The 20,274-nt window shown below is 46.0% G+C and overlaps 2 protein-coding genes across 2 annotated transcripts in view; one reads left to right on the top strand and one right to left on the bottom strand.

Annotated features, from left to right (window-relative positions):
* Nucleotides 1-15,255, top strand: part of PARP12 (poly(ADP-ribose) polymerase family member 12) — a 40,754-nt gene extending 25,499 nt beyond the window's left edge. Inside the window, exons 7-12 of the mRNA XM_036926087.2 lie at nt 2,527-2,668; nt 5,491-5,587; nt 9,721-9,796; nt 11,635-11,765; nt 12,656-12,807; nt 14,099-15,255. Coding sequence (XP_036781982.2) covers nt 2,527-2,668; nt 5,491-5,587; nt 9,721-9,796; nt 11,635-11,765; nt 12,656-12,807; nt 14,099-14,424 — 924 coding nt within the window. The 3' untranslated portion in view covers nt 14,425-15,255. The remainder of the gene's footprint in view (nt 1-2,526; nt 2,669-5,490; nt 5,588-9,720; nt 9,797-11,634; nt 11,766-12,655; nt 12,808-14,098) is intronic.
* A 2,722-nt stretch (nt 15,256-17,977) lies between these two features.
* The window catches only part of TBXAS1 (thromboxane A synthase 1), a 134,490-nt gene continuing 132,193 nt past the window's right edge, over nt 17,978-20,274 (bottom strand). The window contains exon 13 of the mRNA XM_036926086.2: nt 17,978-18,215. Within this exon, the coding sequence (XP_036781981.2) occupies nt 18,141-18,215 (75 nt within the window). The 3' untranslated portion in view covers nt 17,978-18,140. The remainder of the gene's footprint in view (nt 18,216-20,274) is intronic.

Here is a 20,274-nt window from a genome sequence, read left to right as displayed (position 1 = left end):
CATCTGCCCTCTTCCCTACCTGTCTCTACCCTCCTGAGCACCCTGGGATTCCTTCTACTGTCCCTGCCATGTGGATTTAGTCAGGGACTCTGATTTGGTTAAGAGCGGGAAGGGAGAGGCCATGCCTGGCCCTGAGGAGGGGGAGGATGGTGGGCTGGTCATGCTCCATGAACTGAGCTTACCTGGTGACATCACGGAGGGACACAGGGCAGGAGCAAGGTGCTTAGCAAATGCAACAGCATCTCATGTTTCATATGGTGATTTGTCTCCCTTCTCAGGGAGTCAAGCTCCCTGAAAGCTGAGTGGGATGACATGGGACCCTGGATGCAACCCATATGAAAGTAAGTTTCCCTGGGTGACTTTACAAATGGTTGTCACAACTTTGGGGACTAGGAGCCGTTCTCCTCCAAACAACCCACATGTAGAGTCTTCCCCATTTCTGTGCAGGTCCTTCTTATCAAGTATAGTCAGTACATAATCTCACCAAGCAGGACCTCCACCTGAGAATCTGTGGGAAGGATCTGTGGGTATTATGGACACACTGCATGCCGGTTGGGTACAGATTCCAGTATGTGGACCCAGTGGCTTTTGGCTGCATGGTCTGATTTTGTACCATCAGCTGGACCCCATCATAGGGTCGCCTGTCCACTCCAGCCTTTCCTTTCCCACATACTTCTGGTGTCGCTCCATGTGTGCATTTCTTTCTCAGATTTCTGCTAACTGCCAGTTAAGACAGTTTTCTCCTGGTTCTCAAAAAAACTAGGTTCTTCTCTGCCTGAGCTTAGGATGTACACCCAAATTTCAGGTACAAATTGCCTGCACCCTGAATTAGTTTCCTAGGACTCCCATAACAAAGTACCATAAACCGGGTACTCATATAACAACAGTGATTTATTGTCTCATGCTCTGGAGGCTAGAAATTGAAATCAAAGTATCAGCAGGGCTATGCTTCCTCCTAAACCTGTAGGGAGTCCTTCCTTGCCGCTTCCTAGTTCCTGGTGGTTTCCCTGGCTTGTCTGCGCATCACTCTGGTCTCTGCCTCGTCATTGCATGGCATTTTCCCTGTGTTTTCACATGGCTGTCCTCTTAAAAGGACGTTGGTCATGTTGGATTAGGGGCCACCCTACTCCAGTATGATCTCACCTTAAGTAATTATATTTGCAATGACCCCATTTCCAAATAAGCTCACATGTTGAGGTAGTGGGGGTTAAGAGACTTAAACATCTTTTTTGGAGGGGATACATAATTCAACCATAACCTAATTTTGTGTATAAGATATTACTGTTCTTGGACCACTGAATTTTTCTGCATTAAACCTGATGTCCCTGAGGTACTAGGCTCCAGGATGCATTACCCCAGCCTGTATCTTCTGTGGATTATCCTTAACAGGCTTCTTAGGTCTATTGACCTTTTGTACTTTCCACAGGACCCATCCAGGCATAGCCCTCTCTGTGTTGTAGACTTGGACAAAGAACCCCGGTGCCAAATTCCAGGGCATTTCTAGCATTCGCCCAGCCTGCTGCTTGGTCCCTCTTCCCTTCTCATTCTTCTGGCTTTCTTGCTCCTCCTCTGTCTCCTTCATGGGCTTCCACTCCGCTTTGTGAAGTTGGGGTTTTCCCGGGGTCTGGCCCTAACCCTGTTCATTTGACATTGGTGGCCATCTCAAATGATCTCTGCATCTCTGTCTGCAGACCAGATTTCTCTGTGTAATGTCAGACTTGGGTGTCCAGACAGTCGCCTGATACTTCCTCAGCATCTGTGCTTTTTGTTCCAGGCATTGTGCTTAATGCTATGGCTTTACACCCCTTGTTTTTTTCTCCAGCTCTTTGAGGATGGCATGATGCTGTTGCATGATGATATGAGTATGATCTAAGTTCTGTTACTATAGGGTTAGATAACTGAGGTTTGGAGAGGTGAAAATAACTTGCTGAGGTTAGAGCAGACATGTTTGGGGGTCAGAATTCAGATGCAGTTAGTCCTTCCCCAAATCTTAGATACCCTGTAGGTAATTGTAGAGAGGATGAGGGATCAAAATGGGTAATTGAAAAAATAGAAGAGCTCTCCAATGGACCAGAAAAAGAAAACAAGCAGAAGGCCTATGTTTGGTTAACGGGTGGTGGACACAAGAGTAGACAGAAAGAGGCAGCTTTGCTCAGGCCATCTAGGCAAGCAGGTTTGAGAATTCCCTGTTGATGTTTCACCTTCGTTTGAGTGGTTGTACCATCTATTACAATAACTTGAATGTCCTCTCCTCCATTGTTCCATCTAGGTTATCCTGGCTAGCAAGACCCATATTTTTTATTATCTTCCATTTTTCCAGGCAGCTTTTAGGAGGCAGTTGGTTGTCTTCAATTCCATGCTTCCCTTTCCTCCTATACCCTTGCTCCCTGGCTCCTCTCTCCTCCCTCCTCTGCCGCCTCCATGACATGAATACCCACCGTGGACATGTCTGCAGTGTGGCATGGATAGCACCAGCGTCGATTATAGGTTCTTGCCTTCATGAAGTATCTGGCTTCCCCTTCCCAGGGCATGGAGCACCCTGTGCCCACCATCAGCAGCAGTGATTTGGAGAAGTCCTACCTGGCATACTGTGTACCAGGGTCTGACGCCCAGGCAGCCACTCTGAAGTTCCAGGCTGGAAAGCACGAATATGAATTAGACTTCAAAGGTACTTCTGACCACTGCCCTCCCCCGGCAGGGCCTGGCTATCTGCTTCCTCTGCCTTTTCCACATTAATTCTGGAGGAGCTCCACATACACATGGAGGGCCAGGAAAGAAAAGGAAGGGGTGGTCCCTACTCCTGAAGGGCTGCCCATCGGAAAGGGAAACAGTCCAACAAACAAAGGATGCCAGCCCAGCGGGATGGAGGAGAAGCTGCCCTGGGTGGGGGTGGGTGAGGAGAGAAGACATGAGCGGGAACAAGAGCCCAGAGTATGGAGGGACAGGCAGGGTCAGTGTGTGTAAAGTGGTGGGTGACTGATAGGCCATGCACAGGTCCCTCTGTGTCCAAGGATTAACCTTAGTCCCCTACAGGTGTCACAGTGGTTCTACTGTGCAGCTCTGCCTCACACTTGTCTAGGGTGGCAGCATTAATAGCATTTTTTTCTGGAGGCCCCCACAGATGGACTTTTAAACACCTTTTAAACACATGGTAGACACATACTTTGATTAAAGGTTGCAAAGAAACAGATTTTTTTGTACCTGTGGTGTCCTAACATGGCCTGCGTGACTTGTCCCAGTTGCTTAACAGACAGAAACAGGCCAAGCACCTTTTGGCCAGTTCTTCCAGTGACTGATTTGTGAAGATTTTTAAGTTACAGTTTTTCTGTGGCTTCCCTAAAGCCATTTACATGTGGATTTATCAGTCCAGCCCTGTTCAATTTAGCTTTGCCTTTTAATTCACATTTTAAATTCTGAATCCTTCTGAATGGTCGGCACTTTTTAAGGGAGCTAAGTGGGACTCCGTTTAAACACAGTTTACTGTTTTCTTCATGTGTGTGGACTTTGTTCTGTATGAAGGGCAGCAAAACATCTTTGGCAGATTATTCCACACCCATTTACCTGCCTGCTTTGAGCCAGTTGGTCTTGCTTGTGGGTTGGTGGTACTTTTCTGAAGGAGGAATCACTGCTCTCTGGACATGTTCTTTCCTAAAAGTTTCTTCCACTCTCCAGTGAAAACTGCTTTCTGGCCTTCAGTGTCTGCTGGAGAACACCAGCCACAGAAGGTGGTTAGCAGTCCTCAGACTGATAAACACAAGGGCACTAAAGGGGACCTTGAGAGATATCTGAAAACTCAGGGTAAAAGTCAGGACTGTCTGAATATTAAGTCTGGGTAACCAGCACCCATCTGACTGCTGCTGACAGTCATTCAAAATATTGACATATCTGGAAAGTATCAAAACTAATACACCAGAAATGTCAGATGCAGCCTTTGTCATTCTCAACATAGGCAGCACCCCTAGGGACAGAACAGCATCAGGATGAGGGTGGGACAGAGCACCCGCATGCTGTTTACTGCAAACTGCAGGAAAAAGCATGCTTGCTGTAGACCATCTAAGCTCACTTAGGTGGGTGTGATTCTTTGTTGGGAAATAACAGTAGCCACAGAAATAGTTTGAAGGGGGTTAGCTTCCCTTCTCTCAACCTCGCTGCTAGGTTTAGTGAAGGCAAGTTTCAGACCCAAAACACTCAATGTTACTAAATATTTGTTAGGCAGGAAATACCTTTAAGAAACATATGTGACAGGCCAAATGACTTGTTCTGTAGGATTGGGAAAGCCTTGACTCTGTCCTTTTCAGTATTCTTGTCACAGGAGACACACACTCAAAGGCAAATAACAAATTACAGAGGCAGAATTCTGACATTTATTAGCTGGCATCAGACAGGCAGAATCTCTAAGGTCAGGGTGTGTTTAGTGATTTAGCCTAGTGCATCCTCTTTAAGGGTAAACTAGGGAAAAGGCTTCACTTTGCCCTTTCCAGGGAGCGTCCAGGGAATGGGTCTCACATCTCTTTAGGTCTACATATCTTGGATAACTTTTAACTTCAGTAAAAGCCCATTTGCGATCACCATGCTAGTCAACAGGCCAATGAAAGCCTGTTTAAGTATCTGCTAATTAGCAGAGTATTGATGATAGATTGAGCAGTGGATAACAGAAGAGGTGTGGTAGCCGTGTCTGAATTATGGGCTCCTAATTAGAATGGGGGACCTCCCAGAAGTTCCCCGTTCTTGATGACCACCTGAGCTACAGACTGAGAGATACACCAAGGTGATTACACAGTGTGTACTGTAATGCAGTAAGGTAAGTTACAGATATCTATAAATATTGAAATGTTTTTTAAATGAAAAAAAATGGTTTTTGTACTCTAAGGGCAGTAAGTAAGACTTGACAGGCTTTTCTTGGGCGGGAACATGTAATCTAACTTGTAGGTATTTGTGATTTTTCAACTTGAGGGGTGGTGTCCTCCCACCCTCAGGATGAATCTGAAGATTTTAGGGCAGGGAAGGAATTTGTGTGTTAAAGATGGTACAGGTTTTACGATGTTGAGAAACACTTTGATAGAGTCAGTTTAGTCAAACTAAGACAAAGTCCTAAGAGTGAAATTATTATATTAACTCTAAATCCCACTGGTTCAAGATGTGGTAATTTGGTCTCAGGCTGGGCCAAATCTTTTTTATATCCAAGCTGGGAAAAATTGCTAAGCAAAATAATAGTTTAAACCAGATTGGAAGGAAAAATTTAAGAGTACTCATGTATAATCGGTATGTCAATTACTAATCATTCATCTATTCTTTAAACCCAGTCTCCTAAGGATACCTATTTTGTTTATGAATATTTGAAATGTATAAAACTGCCTTATTGTTAACAGATGGATTCTGGGCTTACACATTTGAATTAGCTTTCCAACCCATTTAATTTGTGTTTACAACATTGTAAAACTTGTATCACCTTTAACATATCCTGTGTGTATATGTGTTTTTTTTCCCCAGCCTTTGTTCAGAAAAACCTTGTCTATGGCACAGCCAGAAAGGTTTGCCGGAGACCCAAATACGAGTCTCCCCAGGATGTGAAGGTGAAGCAAACCTGGTAGGTGGCATTTGGGGAACTTGTTACTTAGCCTCTGTGTTAGTAGGGGTGTGCTCTGCTGCACTTACAGAAAACTTACTCAGTTGGCTACAGCAGTGAGAGGGTTTATGGGCTTATATAACTGAATGCCCCAGAGACAGTTTTCTGCCCCCAGCCCTCCTCTGTATTTGCACTTTCCTTTACTCAGTACAGAAGTGCTGGCATTAATATCAGTGTTCTATAAAAGGGCTGAGAATTCATGAACCTGAAAAATCAGTGTACACCTACGTGCTAATACATATTTGAAATACGGTGCTATAAAATTGTAAAATATAATGTAAATTTATAACAAGATAAATGTTAGATGTATTATTAGAAGTGCTTTGAGTTTTCTATTTGTTTGTTTTTAGGGTCTTTTTTTTAAGTAGTAGCAAGCTCTGTTTTTTTGTTTCTAACAAAGCATTTCAGGTTTCTCTTTCTCCTCTACTTGCATCCTGTATGGATGGCCGTTCTGAGGCAGTCACCTGTATTAATTTGACCACTGTCATTTCTAGTCCACTAGTTGGGAAAGGCTTTGAATCAGAGAGAGAATTATCTTGTGGGTAGAAGCTTTATCATATATAATTACATGGCTGCTTGTGGTGATCTGCAAGCCAGTCTAGACTTGAAGCCTGCTCATCAGTTTGTCTTTTCAGTTGAGCAATTGAAATTTTTTTAAATGTCAAAATAATGGAATTACACCAATTAAAACCCATGTATTTCAGTACTTGAATATCATGGACCATCAAAAAACAAAAATGGATGCTGCAGGCGCTAATGGGCACATCATTTAATGCCATGGGATGGCTGCCAGATGCCACCAGGGCAGCACCTGGCCTTGTAAACATTTAGTAGGGGAGAGGACCTTCTTGCAGCTAATGGGGACAAATTTGTGAGCTTTGCATTGATTAGACCCCTTCTAAACCAGTAGTTTTAGTGTTGGGACAAGTGTGGTGGGTTTGGAGCTGGGGGGAGAGGTCAGTTCTTTCCAGACCACACCCCGCCCTCATAATGGGGAAGTGTGGCCTGGATGGAGAAAGGTACGACAGTTTGGGTGTGCCACAGCTTAAGCAGGGTTGTTGACCTGTGTTGCTCTTAGCCAGCTGCACTTTCTATTAGCCAGAGAAGTCTGGCTTGCTTCTGTGTCATGGAGAGCTGATAATGTTTCTTTTGGTTCTTCCAGTGGTTGTGTTTGTGAAGCACAACAGGGTCATTTAAAGAAGAGTTTGATACAAGCTAGGGGGAAAAGGTGTCATCAATCCATGAAAATAGTGTGTCTCATGGGTCAGGTCTAACAAAATCACCTTTTGGGTTTTCTCCACTATTTTTTCCTTGAAGCCAGCACTCCTTTTCCTCCTTTTTAAAATTTATTTTTGATTATGTAAAATATTTACATGATTTAAAAGTCAAAACTAAAAGAGGTATACTTTGTAGTTCTTATCTACTCCTTGTTACCTCTACATTGTGTCCACTGTAATCATTTTCATAAGTTTCTAGGTCATCTTTACTGTTTCTTTTGCAAGAATGAGCAAATCCATACATATGAAAGTATTTTCTTACTTCTCTTCTTACACTACAGGTAACATTCTATATATACTCTTCCGTATCTTTTTCACTTAAAAATCGATAATTACTCCATTTCAGTACATTGAAGTCTTCTGAGTTCTGTTTCTGTCTTCGTGGTTCTCCATCACATGTATGAATCATAATTTATTTAATCTGCCCCCTTTAAAGGCATGTTTTATGTTGCTTTTGATCTCTGTTATTATGCTGCCGTGGCCAATTTGGTGTACATGCTGTTTCATGTTTGTGAATCATCAGTGTAGAGTCCTAGAAGGTAAATGCAAGTTTCTCTATGGGGTTGGACCATTACATGCTCGCTTCAGGATGCATGAGTGCGTGTTGGCCTCAGACTTGCCAACAGAGTAAGTCATCAAGCTCAAGACTTTTGCCGTTCTCCTAGGTGGGAAAGGGTTTATCAGTGATTTTAATTTGCTTTCTCTTATGAGTGATGTTTATTGTTTATTCTTCTTAATATGTGATGGTCATCTGCCTTTCTTTTTCTGTGGACTATTTGTCTTTTGGTCCATTTTTCTATCAAATTCTTTTGGTGTTTTTCTTAAATATTAAGAACCCTTTATCTGTTGGGGAAATCAGCCCTCAGTTTGTTATACAAATTGTAAATGTTTTCTGTTGGTTTGTTATTTCCCTTTGGCTTTGTTTATGAAGTATTTTACCATGTAGAAATACTTACTTTTTAATTAATTTTTGTAGTTAAATGTATTGATCTCTTCTATATATTGCTTCTGGATTTGGAGTTTGGGTTAACTGACTGTTCCTACCTCTGGAAGTTATTTTTGGTTCTTTCCTTATCCAGAGCTTTCCCTAGGTTTGGAAAAATCTGTCACCTTTGAGACTGGATCTCTTTTGTCATCACTCTTAGTTTTCAGGGGCTGTGACCAGACCCCACACGTCAGAAATAAAAGTGATTATTTTAGTCAAATTCAGACAAAGATACGGATGATTCAGGGTCTCCCCCGCCCCGTTACCTGAGACTTTTTGTTTGCCTGAGTACATCTTTATTTTGCCCTCAATCTTGAAAGGTATTTCCCCTGGGATAGAATTTTTGGTTATAGTTATTTTCTCCTAGAACATTGAAGATACTGCCCTATATCGTCTGGTTTCCAGGGCTTCTTTGGAGAAACCAGCTGTCAATCTACCTGGCACTTCTTTCCCAGAATCACTCTTGTTTTACTTTGGGTACTATCAAGATTTTCTCTTTGTCTTAGTGTTATGCACCTTCACTGTGGTGCATCTGAGTATGAGTTTTCGTTCTTTTTATCCTGGTGGAGATTATTTGGGCCTCTTAAACCTAAGTGTTGGTGAGACTTATTAGTTGTCTGAAAATTGTCTCCACCCTATTCTCTCTCCTCTCTTTGGAGCTTTGGTTAGGTTCTGAACATATTGGGCCTTCTTACTCTCTTCCCCATGTCTCAGCCTCCCCTCCATATTTTTTCTCTCCGTATTGGCTTTAGGCCACATTCTGGATAATTTCATTTCCCCTATCTTTTAGCTCACTCATTCTTGATATTCAAGTGGTCTAATCTGCTTGTAAGCCTGTGCTTTGAAATTTTATTATCAAGGAGTGTGTTTTTCATTTTTAGAAGTTCTATGGTTCTTTTTCAAATGCTCCAGTTTTTTTTATAGTTTCCTGTTCCTTGCATATGTTTTTAAAGTTTGTCTTTTATTTCTTTAAACTTAGAGTAATTGTAGGTCTCCCTGATAATTTTAGCATCTTAAATCTTCACACATCTGTTTCTGGCTGATCCTTGCTCATGGGATCTTGCTTAGTTATTTTTAAACTGCCACTTTCCTAGGAAAGCTATTTGTGGGAATCCTTTGAGGCTAGGATGAAGGTACATGTCTCATGCCAGCAGAAACAGAAGGTAGCGAGCATTCTGAAACTGAGTAGTAGGAGTGGTTTGGGATATCAGTTTCACAGTCCTTGTTCCTAAACCCGTTGGGTCACGTCTTTTAGAACTCATTTTTATTTTTTAAGAAAGATAATATTGTGCTTGTATTTTGTGACACCTGTAATTAAACATGATGACATTTCTGTAGTAAAAAATACGTATAGTCACTTGGAGAAGAATATGTAGAGACCACAAGAAGCCTCTTAGCAGTTCAAGTCAAATTTCTACTGCCAAATGAGTTTTGACATTTATTTTGTTTTTAAGAAATTTTATTGTACACCATTTTTACCTCAGTGAAGCTGTTTGGGGAAAAAAGTTTCAGAGCTCTTTGAATTTCAGGATTATGGATAAGGGTTTGTGTGTGCTGCTCCAATCAGATGCTCACTGCCTTCTGTGCAGAAGTTGGGGTACAGGTGAAACATGGATCCCTCATCCTTATTGTCTCTATTTTGGCCACAGAGGCAAAGATAGAAGGCTCCCAAATAGCAGATAGTGTGGGTCTGTGCTTCCTCATTTCCTACCTACTTTTATACAATGACATGCTGAGACCCAAGATGGGTGGTACTGGCTAGTGGGGCCACCTATGTTAGATCTGCCTGTGACTGTGCCCAAATTGTCTGTTTTTGTTTCCATTCTATATAGTACTGTCAAGTTTCAAGGCCCAAGGAGCATCCCTGAGCACTGGGATCCCTCAGCCCTGCCAGACCCTGGCTTTAAGGTATGGGACCCTTGCTGCCTCAGCTTGGAGAGGAGGGTGTTTTTAGGCACAGGCGAGTGTGAGCAGGCTGTGCTAAAGAAGCACTGAGGCTGGGACTTGTGGGTGAGGAAGGCACAGGTGTGGGGGCTTTGTTATTTTCAGGTCTTGGGGTTTTAAGGCTGGATGACCATCTCGATGTCTGTAGCCCAAGGGGAGAGGTTTGTGGGTGGAGGATGATGAGCTGGGAAAGGGCAGAAATACAAGCTTAAGAGCTGCTTAGCCGATAAATACTCGTCTTGCTAAGCAAGAGAAGGAAAAGAAACCAGGGGGTTTGGATATGATGAGGGACATCTAGAGGGGGAGCTGCTGTTGGAAGGTTCTAGATACTAGAAGACAGAGAAGGAACAGGTGGTTCAATAGCTCTTTAGGGCCTGCCAACCAGTGGGAGCTGTGCTGAGCACGGTAGAGTGCTCAGGCCATATGTCTGCACCCCCCTTTGTACGTGGGGTCCCCCCAACTGACCTCTGAGGGCTGGCCTCCTGCCAAGCACTGTGCACACTGGCCTTCACAACGTGGCTGTCCCTTCCCCGAGGAGACTCATCTCGTCGAGTTGTATAGACCAAATGCGCCAGGAGCACAGGTGGGATGTGCGATGGGCTGGATGAGTTGATGGCAGAAGTCAGTGTCACAGGATAGGTGACTACTGGGGGAACAGGGAAGGCGTCACTGGGCCACACCTAAACCATGCTGGTGCTTGTACAGGCAGAGGTGGGGGAAGAACATGCAGGTTGACGGGAACTGCATAGGGAAGGAGCCCAGGTCTGCACTTGGGGTGTCTGGGTGGAGGGCATACGTAGATGTGGGGACAGGAGTGAAGTCAGGCCCACACTGTGGATCGCTTTGGTCTTGTGACAGGTTTGGGAGCCCTTGACAATCTCTGGTCTGGGAGGAGCAGAGCTGGTCCCATACTTGAGGGAGAGGAGTTTGGTGTCTTCTATGGGATGGCAGCAGTGAAACCTGAGTCAGAATTTGATCTGTAGGAGACCCATGGATGTTCACACTGGGCCCTGATTCATAGTTTTTGCAGGGTCAGGTGGTTATTACAAGGCTGCACTCGGAGGGGAAGGGGATGGTGTAGAGGGGCTTGCCAGAGATCCCCAAATGGGCTGTCCTTGAGCCAAGCCTCATGGAGCCGGTCACAGGGCAGCTGGTCGGGTACAGGCTACAGCTTTAGGAATTTGTGGGTTGTCACTTTGTGACGGTTGGCTGCCACTGGTCAGCGGCCCCTCCTGGCCCATGGAGAGTGTTTTCTTCCCAGAGCAAGATGCTAAGGGAGAGGCAGGCTCAGCTAGGAGGGATGTAGCAGCCAGGTGCAGGGCCACAGAGTTCACTGAGCTCCTGAGTTGAGTGTGCCCACCTGTCAGCCTGACCTGTTCCTCAGCGCTTGTGAGTGGGACACTCATGCAGCATTGCTGCATGTAAGCCTGACCTACTCTGAGGGGTTTGCTTCCTCTCCACCAAATGTGTGGCCACATTTACTGACACCCAACTCTGTGGGTCTTTAGGCTATTCAGTCTGCTCTGTGAGTATAGAGGAAGAGCAAGGATGTCCTGGGGACACCCAGGATGGTACTGATGAAGTAGCATGCATCTGTCCTACACGCAGGTTTCACAGGGAACAAAAGAGAAGTGACTACAGGTTGCACACATCCCTCACCTAGGGACACACACCCTGGCAGGGCAGGTGTGCTAATTACTGTCTGGCTTGCTTATAGTTCTGGCATTTTATGAGTAGCCTTGAGAGGGGATTGATCTGTATCCTACACTTTGACAATAACAGAGAATATTTGCTCTTTGTAGAAGATTGTCCTCAGTTCTTCATCGGCAGAGTATCAGAAGGTCTGGAACCTCTTCATCGATACACTGCCTTTCTACCTTGTTCAGAAGATCGAGCGAGTCCAGAACCTGGCCCTCTGGGAGGTCTACCAGTGGTACGTTGGGGGCTCGCTTTTGATGGGCAGGTGACTCTGTCCCTCTGACACATATGCAGAAGGCTAGCTGCTTACCGGATGTGCCCTGGCTTTTGAGGCAATCCAAGATAGCAGCCACTGCTTGTCCAGTGCTGCTGGAGTCAGGAGCTGTGTACCTCCTTCCCTCTCCATCTTACTGTCTTTATGGCTGAGTACTGGCATATCCCTGAAAGGAACGAGGGGACTAGGCTTCCCTGGTGACAAAGCCAGAGCTCACACTGGTACATCCTGCCTACCTGCCTGAAGATTGACAGGATGGGTCAGCGTAAGTCACCCACACCCTGAGGAGCATAAAGCTATTGTCCTAACAGCCAAAGATCAGGGGCCCCATTTTTGTGCTAGAGGACTGGCATCTTCTTGTGCTCCAGGTACTTGTCTGTGCAGGCAGGAGATCCAAAGCAGGTCACCAAGTCAGCCTGGGGTCCTGAAGATCCATCCCCATAAGAATTGGAGCAGTGTCATCTGTACTCTGAGGCTCTGGGCCCCAGTGATGAAATCAGGGTAACTTACAGTAGTGGGGAGGGATGGCCACCTCTACCAGCATCCTCCTGCTTCCCCAGCTGAGCCCCATGGGGAAGCAAGGTGGTGAGGAAGACACACCTGCTTTCCAAGGGCTGGTCTGCTTCAGGAGTTTAAATAGCTGGGTAGGCCTTGAGCTGGGGAGAGAAAGGCTTCCCTTCTGCTTTTTGCCTAGCTCCTGCTCCCCAGCTTCTGTGGCCTGGTCCATGGGTCTGAACTTGCATCTCCTAATCTCAGGACACTTCCAGTAAAATGTATTTTCTTGGGGTCAGTGGCCTGTATTTGGTGGCAAGCACCTTCTGCCTTCACACATTCCTCTCTCTTGATTCTAGGCAAAAAGGGCAGATGCAGAAGAGGAATGGAGGGAAGGTGGTAGATGAGAGGCAGCTATTCCATGGCACCAGCGCTAGCATTGTGGACGCCATCTGCCAGCAGAACTTTGATTGGCGTATCTGTGGTCTTCATGGTACTTCCTACGGCAAGGGTAAGGGCGAGGGTCACCCCACTGGCAGAACCTGGCCTTCCTGTCCATAGCCTGGGAAACTTTTTTAAAGCAAATCGATGGAGGGTCTGGGAGAACCAGCAAGCACTGGTGAGCCAGTTCAACTTAGTAGGAATGGCCCCTGTCCCTGTGTGGGGATGCCCAGCTGGTGGCACTCTGCTCCTCCATGTGTAGCCAGGAGCCTGACTCAAGCTTTGAGCAGGGCAGCCTGCTTAGGCTGGGGTTTTGCTTCCCTGAGAGACGGGCCTGTGACCTTGCAGAATGGGGGCCTTGGAGATAGTGAGCACGGTCAGGAGAGGAAAGGGGTGCCTTCCCAACCCTGAGTCACAAACCCTTACTGTGCCTGCACTATTAGACTGGAAATCTGAGCACCTCAGGTATCCTCATGTGCGTATGTCATTCTAGCTATAATGTGAGTCATCTGAGTGTTTTCCTTTCTGAGTTATTTTAAAACTCTGGAAATAATTTCAAACTCAGGGAAGTCACAAGAACAATATTTAAAAAACCTACATAAATTTTACCTAGATTCATCAGTTTTTAACATTTTGCCACATTGGCTTTATTACCTCCGCATTTTCCTGTGTCATTTTGCTGTATCATCCCTCTTCGCCCTTTAACACCTCCTGGGAGCAAAGGCATTATCTTCTATGATCATGACATGGTCACTAAATTGGGAAGTCTCATGATGCGATCCTATTATCAGCAGCTCCCGTTCCAGTTTCCTCAGTGATGCCGGAGATCCATCTGTTAGCCTTAATCAGATGTAATCTCTGTGGGGTAAAGGTGGATGAGTGTGGGGCAGGTTGTAAATCCGAATGTAGAGGTGGCAGCTTCCAACTCAGATTCCCATTTGACAGGGCTCACCATTCTGTACGTTGGACTGCCAGTGTCTGTGGTGTGCTGTAGATGGGATCCTGGTTCCTTTGCACACCAGCCCTATGAGGTTGAGCATGACCGCCCCATTTTATAGCTGAGGACACTGAGGTTCAGGGGTTTAAGTACCAATGTGTGCAGAGACCTTTAGATTTGAGTGACAGATGTTTTACTTGAAAGTTTTCTGTCTCATAGCGTGGTGACCTCTCTGATGCTCTTCATGAGGGAAAAGGCTAGAGAAATGGGAGAGGAGGGAGGACAGAGGGAAGGGGATATGGTGATGGACAGGTAGAGGCCATTGGCATTGCCTGGTTGACAGGACACTGGAACCTCCTTCCCTGTTCGGCTGCAGGCTGTGGGCTGCCCTGGCGCCCAGCTGAGCCTGTGCATGTCCTTGCAGGGAGCTACTTTGCCCGAGACGCCGCGTATTCCCACCACTACAGCAAATCTGACACGAAGTGCCACACAATGTTCCTGGCTCGAGTGCTGGTGGGCGAGTTCATTCGAGGCAATGCCTCCTTTGTCCGACCCCCAGTCAGGGAGGGCCAGGGCAACGCCTTCTACGATAGCTGCGTGAACAGCATGTCTGACCCCTCCATTTTTGTGATCTTCGAGAAGCACCAGGTCTACCCGGAGTACGTCATCCATTACGCCACCTCCGCCAAGCCAGCAGCTGCAAGTTCCACCCTGTTCTCCTTCGCGTCTTTCTTTGGCATCCGACAGTGAGAGCTTCAGGATGTTTTCTGTGCCTTTCAGGCCTGTCTTCCTTGAAATAGCTATTTAGTAAAAAAAAATTTTTTTTAACAAATCCGTTTTAATGAACTGTTTAATGTTGCTGTCTCAATGAAGCTACATTCTTAACCTCTTGCTGTTAATAGTTTTGGGTTTTAAGCCACTTTTGGGCTCATTAGTGGACTAGTAATGTTTGTAGATGAGCCTATTAGTCTTTTTACTAGTGTGTCAAAGTTTTATTTTTTACTGTCTTTTTTGACTTTGCTGCTGATTGGCACTAGGCAATCACAGGGTTTCCAGGTAGTATTTTATGGATTGCTTTTAATTTTTAAGTGCTTCTGTCTCTCCAGTGATTTGGTTTTTTGAGGTCTTGGTGGCATCTTGTTTTATTTTTTGTCAGAGTGTCACAGTAGCTGTCAGTACAGGGAACCAACTATGCTGTGGCCCAGGGAGGCCCATCACTGCATGTGTTGCTCTGGCTCTGTTAATTTGGGCAGCTGTCCTGCTGCTTCTCCTGGGCTTCTTGCCTTGGATTTGGCCCATATATCATGCAGTTAGAACAAGTAGCTACTGTGTGGTGTCACTGAGTCCTTGTCGCTTTCCCTCTGTCCTGGATGGGTTCAGCGTCACTCAGAGGGAGTATGTTCACCCCAGCAGGTGACATGTGAGTGGCTTTCTGTGAGGCTGTGCCTGTGAACGCCTGTGCCCGCATCTCCCAAGTTTACTGGATACCCTCACACTATGGGCTTATGTCACCATGGGATTTGAATACCTGTGCTGCAAATGTCACAACAGTTTATGGAAATAAAAGAATATTTATCTGAAGTGGGTGGCATCTGAAGCTCATTCTTCAGCATCCATTTATTGAGCACCTGCTGCGTACAGGCACTTTTCTGGGTGTCAGGATGTAATAGCCCCCATTACTGGCCTTGGGATACTGTGTGGATTTATCATGAAGCTGATGAAGCTGAAGGCCCAGGGCCTCTTGCATGGCTCTAGGAGGCGCCCTCACTTTATGACCACATGATCATACATTTCAATTAAATTTGCAAAAGTTACATATTTGTATTTTTTTCCTTTCCTCCAAGTCAAAAATTCCAAGCCCCACAAAGCCTAGACTCACTGTGGAGCAGAGAGTGTTATGGACATGGCTGGCAGGGTGTGTTCTGGACGTGCCTTCCACACACACTGGTTTATGGGAGTCTCTGCTGGGCACTGGCTGGCTCTGATCCTGGGGCAGAGGTGCTGGCAGGGAGGTTCCAATGTATGAGGCCATCTGCCCCCTCCCAGGTGACTGTACCTGTTGACTTCTGGGTTAAGTCTCAGCAGCTCCGCACCTGCTCTCTTCCTGCCCATCCCCTGCGGTCTTATGATGATGGTGTGTCCACTCTCCAGATACTGCCTCCATTTCAGTTAGTTTGTCTGGCAGTCTCAGATCCAAGACTGTTTAGTTTTTCCATCTTTGGAATAGAGGTAGGGAATGATCTGCAACCTCACATGGGTAAGCCAGTCAAGCCAGAGGAGAAGCAAGTTAAATGACCAGAAAAACGAAGAAGCATTAACAATACTACCTTATCCACCAGCAGGGCTAATCACCTCATTGTTAATGGTGTCATTTTCAGCACCCCCACAGCATTTCCCTGATAGCCTAATCCTGAAATGTCATTCATTGCTTTTCAATTAAGTCAGGGCCAGAGAGAACCATTAAATCAGGTGCCTACCTCCTAAGTCAGTGTAAATGAACAGATCCTATGTCTTTTAACCCTCTGGCTGCTGGAAGCTGAGTAATGCGAAGTAGGAATTGTCCATTTGGGAGTATGAGGGGGAAGAATAGCAAGAGAAATGAGGGATGGGAGGTGAACAAATGCTCCAGAGAAATGAGGTGAGCCATGAAGACTGCAGAGGCCCCTGGATTTGTTTGCTGATCTAAACATAAGTCGGGAAGAGCATCTACTTGGACCAGGAATTTGAGTGAGTAGGGTCCATGTGGCCATGTAACTCAGTGGGGGTGGGGGGTGTAAGAAGTCAAAATGACTGTAATGCTCAGGACCTTGGTGCAGAGAGGTAGCGGGATCCAGGGAGTGTGTGTGTGTGTATGTCAAAATAGTCATGAGGACAGTCAGGAGCTAAGGGTTCAGTGGAGGACCCAGGCAGTACCGTCTCCTGCCTGGTGTTAGCTGGTGTTGGGTGTCAACAGTGAGATTTAAGCAGAGCTGGGATTCTGGGTGGAAATGAGGGGCTGGGAGTGCAGCGATGCCGGCATACCAGGAAGCCTCCCCACAGTGTCTGAAGATGATGACCACCTGGATGGAAAAGGTGAGGGAAGCCAGTGGAGCTGATGGACTGGGTGTTTGAGGCACAGAGCTGTGCTCTGAGCAGGGATCCAAATGCTTATTTGGGCCCTTCTGCAGGGTGGGCTTCTGTGATCACCAGAAGGGTCAGGGACTGGGGGACAAGGGCAGGCAGGCAGGCAGGCAGGTGAGGTAGATGGGTCACGAAGAATGGGAAACTGTTTTCCCCTGTGAATCTGAGCCCCAGGGCCAGGTGTCTCAGAGAGGTTGGGTTACTGAGGTGAGCAGGCAGTGGAAGCAATGGGGTGGAGAGGGCTGTGTTATGGGCGGGCTGAACCTCGAATCTCCTAGGTTTAGGACAGTGAAATGAGGCTGCCTTCCTCTCTCTGGAGAGGCCAAAGAGAGAGAGAGAAGGGAGCTCTCCATTGGAGTACTCTGGGGGAAGCATGGGATGCGCTGGCCTGGAGGAGGAGGACCACAAAACAGGCAGCATTTACAACAGGACATGTGGAAACCTGTTGTGCCAGCTCTCCTGAAACAGCCTAAACTTCCTCAAGGGGAATCAGCATCTGAGTTTCACATCCATGCTCACAGATTCCTGCTGTGTTATCTATATTCAGACCCTTAATTCTGCTTAGATGTTAAATAGAGGAAGGGGTCTTTAATTTAGGTCAGCTTCCCTGTTTTACAGAAGAGGAAACTGAGGCACAGGGATGGGGAAAGACCAGCAGCCTTGATGACATAGCTATTGGTGGCAGATCTGGGATTCAATTTGCAAGTTCTTTGTTGATTTTGAACTTCTCAGCAACACAATAATAAGTTTTAATAAATTCACCTCTGTATTTTGATTCTTTGATCAAAATTAAGATACTCTCTAAAAGGAAAGTTACATTTCAGCCTCTCTTCAGTGTATTGAAACTTATTATAAAGTTGGTATTACCCTACCTAGGAAAATGAAAGCATAATAAAGCTTTTGAACCACTTTTGAAGTGAGCTTCTGATGAGTGTCATTCTCAAAGTCAAACACCACAATGTACCAGAAGCTGAAAAGGCCCACAAGCTGGTGCTATCAGGATAGCTCACCTGAATGTCCCTGTGTGTTCCCTGCCCTATAAATTCCTTCCTTCCAAGGCCAGGACTTGCTTCAAAACCCCAAGTTCTCAGTTGTTTTGTCAAGACTATGTTTTTGCTTATTTATCAGCAGTCTGTTGAAAGAAGTGGGTTGGTGGTTCAAACACCACTGGCAAAGTCAAAACTAGGTGAAACAAATGTTTATTAAGCAATCAGGAAGTGTTATGTAAGTGATCTCTGTAGTACTTCCATGTCAGGTACTCTTTAAATGGCGTTGGTGGTTTTTCCAAAAATGAGTTTCCACGTGAGAATTTTCTTTGAATTTAGAGGTGCCCTCATAGCCCTGTTTCAGCGGGAGACAATCTTGATGTAGACGCCATTTTTTGGACCTAGGGCAGATTTGGATTCTAACTGCAGTGGTACCTAAAATAGAGGAAACATGTCAGTTAACCCTATCTGCAAAGAAGAAAACTTCCTTGGAAGTGGGCCTGAAGCAGGATTGTGGAAATGTGGCAAAGGGTAGAGGGATAGCTGGGCTGGGAGTGAGCAAAGCAGCCTCCCCTGCAGGACTTTGAGAAGCCAGCAAAGCTGCTTCTGGGGAGTGGGAGTTAGGGTCCCAGCAGCACACTGGTGCTCACCACCCCCTTCTCATGTGAATAACATACTGCCAGCCAGGAGGGCACTTAGTCCCCCATTTATCCTTTAGGAAGACTGCCTAAGAGGTAGTGGCAGCTCACATCGCAAATGAAGAAATGGAGGTTCAGAGAGGCCAAGTGACTTGTCTAGGGTCACATGACTGGCAGAGAGTAAAGCCTCAAATGCTCAACTACTCCTCTCACTCTGGTTACCCTGCCAGTCACTGAACAGCCCCTCTTTCTAAGGGGCTTTGGTAAGAGTGGCCTCACGTTCTTCCCTGCTCATGCATGCTGTCATCTGGCCTCGCTGCCCTCAGAAGGCTTTCCTTATGTCTAGCTTAGGAGGAAGATCGATGATGGGCTGGAAACTTGGAAAAAAAGCCAGACTCGAGAAGCAGGGTGTCCCCTTGAGCTATGTGTGAAATGGTGGTTCATTGCCTAATGTGAATCCTTTAAAGGAAAGAAAATCACCTGGACTTAGTTCTGGAGTTTTGGTGGGCTTTTCAGGTGTCTTTGGGGGTTATAGTTCAGAAAGGAGAGGAATTTTATGTCCAAGATGTGAGATGATCTAGACCTGTGCTATCCCATATGGTAGCCACTGTCATATGTGTGGCTACTGAATACTTGAAATATGGTTAGTGCAAACCAGGGGCTGGATATTTGATTTGATTTGATTATCGTTGAAGTTTAAATAGCCCCCAGGCTAGTGTCTGCTGTCTTAGTGCAGGACTAGACAGACTTGAAACACCACTGGACTTCAAAAAAAGGAGAGTTCAGTTGGGGCTGGCAAAGTCAAGGAGGACTTCCTGGAGGAAGTGACACCTTGGGTGGGGTTTGGAATAGGAGAAGCCCTATGTGCTCATGTAACCCTCTCTGGGGCTACATCCAGATTTGAGGGAACAAATTAGACTTGGGGTGAAGTGGGAGGGATGACATTCCAGGAAGGGAAAGCAGCCTTAGCAGGCAGGGGAGGAGCAGGTGGAACCCTCTGAATTGGAAGTGGGGTTGAGGATGCAAAGTAGGCTCATGAGTTCTCCCTGGACTTAGCAGGCTTGGGGGAGTTAGTGCTAGGGTGTGCTTTGGGACACTGATCTGGCTGCTGTTCTGTTATGTCAAGATCAAGGGGAAATGAGACAAACTAAAAGGCAGTGCTGGCACCTGGAGTACCTAAGGCAGCCGGGGTCTACTCTTCTCTCTGCTCCTGTTTGTCTGCCTTTGGCTCTGTGCTCCCAATTTGCCCTTCCTTCTCTCAAGCCTTGCCAGACAGACCTTTGTGGACAATTTTCACATCCATTATCTCACCCTTCAATACCCCAAATGAACTCATTCATTCCTCCTCACCAGCCATCCACCCCCAGTCTCCCTTTTGTCAAAGGTAATAAATACCATTCTCTGAATCTAGAAGTTGTCTCCATCTGTCACTGTGTTCCTATCTGTCCCCTTACACCCTCATGTTCAGGCCTGCAGCCGAGCAGAGGGGTTCCGAATAGACGGGAGTGAGAGCAACTTTCCTGTCGTGCAGAAGCAGCTAGCTGTGCAGAGAAGCCACCAGGCGTAGGACTTGGGAGTGAGCTGGCTTCAAGACCCTGTTTGAATCCCAGTTGTTTCACTCTCTGGCTAGTCATTTGTTTGCTCATTAACGTTTGTTGAGTTGAGTATGCACCTACCATGGCATTTAAGCTGGTGCTAGAGGCTCCAACCACGAATATGAAAACTTTTGGTCCCTGCTCTCATGGAGTCTGTCATCCACCCAGGTGACCTCAGGCAAGTTAACTTCTCTGAGTTTTATTTTAGCTCTTATTCTGAATAATGGGAATAATAAAACCTACTCTGTGGGATTACTGGTT

Source organism: Manis pentadactyla, chromosome 7, assembly GCF_030020395.1.
Source record: "Manis pentadactyla isolate mManPen7 chromosome 7, mManPen7.hap1, whole genome shotgun sequence".
NCBI lineage: Eukaryota > Metazoa > Chordata > Mammalia > Pholidota > Manidae > Manis > Manis pentadactyla.
The sequence above is the reverse complement of the archived record's forward strand: the minus strand, read 5'-3'. Positions and strand labels throughout refer to the sequence as shown.